General features: G+C 38.1%; 1 protein-coding gene across 1 annotated transcript in view; it reads left to right on the forward strand.

Moving 5' to 3' along the window:
- Window positions 1–3,083, forward strand: part of LOC308312240 (uncharacterized protein) — a 3,270-nt gene extending 187 nt beyond the window's left edge. Inside the window, exons 1-6 of the mRNA XM_080794618.1 lie at window positions 1–386; window positions 1,075–1,159; window positions 1,337–1,501; window positions 1,626–1,767; window positions 1,898–2,025; window positions 2,469–3,083. The exon at window positions 1–386 is cut by the window's left edge and continues 187 nt beyond it. Of these exons, the coding sequence (XP_080650744.1) occupies window positions 1,100–1,159; window positions 1,337–1,501; window positions 1,626–1,767; window positions 1,898–2,025; window positions 2,469–2,804 (831 nt within the window). The 5' untranslated portion in view covers window positions 1–386; window positions 1,075–1,099 and the 3' untranslated portion in view covers window positions 2,805–3,083. The remainder of the gene's footprint in view (window positions 387–1,074; window positions 1,160–1,336; window positions 1,502–1,625; window positions 1,768–1,897; window positions 2,026–2,468) is intronic.
- The last annotated feature ends 3,030 nt before the right edge of the window (window positions 3,084–6,113 follow it).

Consider the following 6,113-nt stretch of genomic DNA (forward strand, 5'->3'; position numbering starts at 1 on the left):
GGTTTTATCTAAACTTTGGCCATGAGAATGTCCTTTCTGGTACACATCTCTCACAAACATGCATACATACTGTATGCAGTCTTCTGAGTTCGCTACTTGGGTCTGCATATCATTCCACAATTTGTAAGTTCCACTTTTAAGACTTGGGTGTAACTTTTTATTTAATCAACACTGAAGAGTAATAAACAATATCTGCAATGTGGTCCCTTCTTTCAATTTCCTCAGAATATTCTCCAGGTTCTCATAAGCGCGACTGAAGGCCAGCTGATCCTGGTGACCCTTGATGCAAAGAGCCTGGATGCGAGGAACCCATCCATAACTATTATACAGAGACGTTGCCTCGTCCGTATTTTGTGTTCTCACATCACAGAGAAGTTTGGAGAATGGTACTTAAACACACACACACACACACACACACACACACACACACACACACACACACACTCATGCAAACACTAGTTTGAAATAGGTATATGAATCTTCTTTCAGGGGAAAGATATGATGGGACAAGTCTTGACATTTACTGTTGGAATATGATCTTTATTATGTATATATATTTTATTATTGAGTTCTCTTATTGTGAAGCCAGACCGGAAGTGATTGTTGACTAATCTGTATATAACCAGGTGTAAATAAATCTGTCAGTGACTTGTCGTACTGATCCAGCAACAGCTGATGCCTCCTGGTGTGATATTTATTTACTCTAGTGTTATTCCTCCGTCTACTATTTCTTCACTTTATATTTCTGGTACAACACGCAGTATTACAGCTGTGAAACTCAACATTTACCTATATTTGTATTAAGTATAAAAGTAATTAGTGACTTGAAAGTAGTGTCTGAGGTGAAATGCAAATAAAGTAGTCGTATGATCAAATGATTATTTAAAGACAGACTACCAACATAAACATGCACAACACATGTACCAAAACACATGTTTAGTGTTTTTTGTTATGATCCCTATTAGCTCCAGAAAATGCTACAGCCATTATACTGGAGTGCGTGACATGTTTTAGCAGTACTATCTAGTTTGACTCTGCTGGTAATTTAGTTTTTTTTTTCTCCTGTGTTTACAGCCTTGCCTCCGAGACCAAACAGGCAATGGCCAGTAATTTGATTCAGGCATTTCCCTGCTTGAAAGATGACTCAAGAAGTGGCTTTGTGAGTAATTCACATTTTGTAAAGGGATTGATGCTAAAGTTATTTGGACACAAGAGTACTGGACGACTTTATATGCCCAATGTACAGAAAAACCCTGTTCCGGCCACGTCTTCTGGCCACTGTCAAAATTAAAATGTGCCTCATCTCTGTTCATTCAAGAGTTTAATTTCTTTACAGGGACTCTGGTTTACCACAGGACAGGGGAAATTAACAGCCACTGGTTTCATCGAAGACAGAGTCAAATACGTAAGAAAGGTATTAACAGCGTCAGAAACGAACACAGCCGACACCACTAATTGGTTCCAACCAATGAACTTGCCGTTCGTCAGACGTGCATACCAGGTAATCGTTGTAACTGAATATATTGAAGCAATGAATAGAGCCACATAATTTAGTGATTGGTATTTGGTAATATCCTTGTGTACTTTAATAGAAAGTACCATATCCTGTTTTTTTTTTTATTAAGATTGCACAGGACTTTGAGATCCTGCATGGAGAGGCTGCACCCAAACCTTTTGAGACCTGGCTGCCTGTTTATGCAGAGAAAATCTTGGACCTGGCCAGAAGAGAAGGGAAGCTCCTCTACATGTTGGATGGATTAACACCTGGTACTATATTGTTATATTATACAGCAGACAATGCAAATTTACATTTAGCAGGTGTTTGTTTTTGCTACTAAATGACAATCATTCATGTGCCATTCCACATATTGATGCATATAAAATTGTGTTCCTACAGATGTTTTGGGGGAACGTGCCCTGTCCCAGTTACCAGCACTGCTTCCACCAACCGTCTATAAACATAACAAGAAAACCATTCGGCACACCATCCAGGAGTCCAAGTTGGCGTTTATAGACCATCAGCCTGTAAGTCCCTCTGCATTTCTAAAGGAAATGTTACTCATTTAACCACTTGAACCCAGCAGCCATATTCTGGGGGGGGGGCGCATTGACCAACAATATCACATCTGCTAGGAGGAAGCCATGCAAGGCACCTACCTGCTCATCGGGAGTAATTAGGGGTTCAGAGTCTTGCTCAGGGACACTTCGACCCAACCGTTTGGCTAGCCCGGGATCAAACTGGGAAATTTCTGACATTGTGAGCTGGTAGATCAGATATTTTTGGTCTAGATGGGAAAACGGTGGTGCAGAGCCTGGCTGCTTGTTATAGAATTATTCCGAAAATGAATTTCTCAACATGCCATATCAGCCACTGCAATCAGTGAACGCCATTGTCTTGCTTACTCTTTGTATGTCGACAATCTTACTTTGGTTGATGTATATATGCCTTTTGTTTATTTCTTGCTCAGGTTGGAACAAACATGGTGGAGTACGCCCAGCAAGCAAGGGCATCAACAGAGTACCCCTATGTCCTGTCGCTGGGTAACGACGTTCGAAAGTCATCCCAGGCGTTCGTCATTCTGGCTGGGGAGGCGTTGGAACAAAACACATTGCTGCAGGCGGTCGATGTCTGTTTCAAGATGTTTTATGTTTTTAATATCCATTACCCGAAACAGTGTGCTCCTGTTTGGGAATTCCTTCAAAATGCTGTCTATGGAATAGCAGGACAGGAATCCAAACCCGTGACTTTTTTTGCGTTCATCGCTCAACAAATAGACTTGGACGTTTATGAAATGTCTAATTGAGCGATGTAATGTTTTGGATGTCCTCTCTCGCTGCCCAGGTGGATGGGCAGGGGAAGCTGTTGATGTGGAGGATCTGGTGAGTTGGGTGTGTATTTGTGCTGAAGGTGACATTATTGCACTGTTCTAAGTGTTCATTTTATACATCATGTTATAGCACTTTAAGTGTTGTTCAAACAGATTGCACTGTATATTTGGAATGAGCAAATTATGCTGAAGGTGAGGTTTTTGCACTGTTTAGACACTGTTATGCTTGAAGCATATTGAAAAAAGCTACCTATTAATGAAGCACCTTATTAATACTAAAATAAATATTTTTTCCTACATTTCCAGCATTGTTTTAAGTTTTTTAAGGAACAAAATGATGAGAAACGAGGCTAACTCTTTTTTTCAAAATTTCAAAAAACATGGGCTATAACCCATCGTTTTTGTCATTTTGTCATTTTTTTCAAATCTTCAAAAATGATGAAAAACTGCGCGCTATAGTATGCTGTACGATATGGGCTATAGCCCATGGTCCAAAATGATGAGAAACGAGGCTAACTTTTTTTTTCAAAATTTCAAAAAACATGGGCTATAACCCACCGTTTTTTTCATTTTTCATTTTTTTCAAATCCTCAAAAATTATGAAAAACGGCGTGCCATAGTATGCCGTACGATATGGGCTATAGCCCACGGTCCAAAATGATGAGAAACGAGGCTAACTTTTTTTTCCAAAATTTCAAAAAACATGGGCTATAACCCACCGTTTTTTTCATTTTTAATTTTTTTCAAATCCTCAAAAATGATGAAAAACAGCGTGCCATAGTATGCCGTACGATATGGGCTATAGCCCACGGTCCAAAATGATGAGAAACGAGGCTAACTTTTTTTTTCAAAATTTCAAAAAACATGGGCTATAACCCACCGTTTTTTTCATTTTTCATTTTTTTCAAATCCTCAAAAATGATGAAAAACGGCGTGCCATAGTATGCCGTACGATATGGGCTATAGCCCACGGTCCAAAATGATGAGAAACGAGGTTAACTTTTTTTTTTTAAATTTCAAAAAACATGGGCTATAACCCACCGTTTTTTTCATTTTTCATTTTTTTCAAATCCTCAAAAATGATGAAAAACGGCGTGCAATAGTATGCCGTACGATATGGGCTATAGCCCACGGTCCAAAATGATGAGAAACGAGGCTAACTTTTTTTCCCAAAATTTCAAAAAACATGGGCTATAACCCACCGTTTTTTTCATTTTTAATTTTTTTCAAATCCTCAAAAATGATGAAAAACGGCGTGCCATAGTATGCCGTACGATATGGGCTATAGCCCACGGTCCAAAATGATGAGAAACGAGGCTAACTTTTTTTTCCAAAATTTCAAAAAACATGGGCTATAACCCACCGTTTTTTTCATTTTTAATTTTTTTCAAATCCTCAAAAATGATGAAAAACAGCGTGCCATAGTATGCCGTACGATATGGGCTATAGCCCACGGTCCAAAATGATGAGAAACGAGGCTAACTTTTTTTTTCAAAATTTCAAAAAACATGGGCTATAACCCACCGTTTTTTTCATTTTTCATTTTTTTCAAATCCTCAAAAATGATGAAAAACGGCGTGCCATAGTATGCCGTACGATATGGGCTATAGCCCACGGTCCAAAATGATGAGAAACGAGGTTAACTTTTTTTTTTTAAATTTCAAAAAACATGGGCTATAACCCACCGTTTTTTTCATTTTTCATTTTTTTCAAATCCTCAAAAATGATGAAAAACGGCGTGCAATAGTATGCCGTACGATATGGGCTATAGCCCACGGTCCAAAATGATGAGAAACGAGGCTAACTTTTTTTCCCAAAATTTCAAAAAACATGGGCTATAACCCACCGTTTTTTTCATTTTTAATTTTTTTCAAATCCTCAAAAATGATGAAAAACGGCGTGCCATAGTATGCCGTACGATATGGGCTATAGCCCACGGTCCAAAATGATGAGAAACGAGGCTAACTTTTTTTTCCAAAATTTCAAAAAACATGGGCTATAACCCACCGTTTTTTTCATTTTTCATTTTTTTCAAATCCTCAAAAATGATGAAAAACGGCGTGCCATAGTATGCCGTACGATATGGGCTATAGCCCACGGTCCAAAATGATGAGAAACGAGGCTAACTTTTTTTTTCAAAATTTCAAAAAACATGGGCTATAACCCACCGTTTTTTTCATTTTTCATTTTTTTCAAATCCTCAAAAATGATGAAAAACGGCGTGCCATAGTATGCCGTACGATATGGGCTATAGCCCACGGTCCAAAATGATGAGAAACGAGGCTAACTTTTTTTCCCAAAATTTCAAAAAACATGGGCTATAACCCACCGTTTTTTTCATTTTTCATTTTTTTCAAATCCTCAAAAATGATGAAAAACGGCGTGCCATAGTATGCCGTACGATATGGGCTATAGCCCACGGTCCAAAATGATGAGAAACGAGGCTAACTTTTTTTTCCAAAATTTCAAAAAACATGGGCTATAACCCACCGTTTTTTTCATTTTTAATTTTTTTCAAATCCTCAAAAATGATGAAAAACGGCGTGCCATAGTATGCCGTACGATATGGGCTATAGCCCACGGTCCAAAATGATGAGAAACGAGGCTAACTTTTTTTTTCAAAATTTCAAAAAACATGGGCTATAACCCACCGTTTTTTTCATTTTTCATTTTTTTCAAATCCTCAAAAATGATGAAAAACGGCGTGCCATAGTATGCCGTACGATATGGGCTATAGCCCACGGTCCAAAATGATGAGAAACGAGGCTAACTTTTTTTCCCAAAATTTCAAAAAACATGGGCTATAACCCACCGTTTTTTTCATTTTTAATTTTTTTCAAATCCTCAAAAATGAAAAAAACGGCGTGCCATAGTATGCCGTACGATATGGGCTATAGCCCACGGTCCAAAATGATGAGAAACGAGGCTAACTTTTTTTTCCAAAATTTCAAAAAACATGGGCTATAACCCACCGTTTTTTTCATTTTTCATTTTTTTCAAATCCTCAAAAATGATGAAAAACGGCGTGCCATAGTATGCCGTACGATATGGGCTATAGCCCACGGTCCAAAATGATGAGAAACGAGGCTAACTTTTTTTTTCAAAATTTCAAAAAACATGGGCTATAACCCACCGTTTTTTTCATTTTTCATTTTTTTCAAATCCTCAAAAATGATGAAAAACGGCGTGCCATAGTATGCCGTACGATATGGGCTATAGCCCACGGTCCAAAATGATGAGAAACGAGGCTAACTTTTTTTTCCAAAATTTCAAAAAACATGGGCT

Source organism: Protomyctophum bolini (assembly GCF_963924005.1).
Source record: "Protomyctophum bolini genome assembly, contig: SCAFFOLD_108, whole genome shotgun sequence".
Lineage (NCBI taxonomy): Eukaryota > Metazoa > Chordata > Actinopteri > Myctophiformes > Myctophidae > Protomyctophum > Protomyctophum bolini.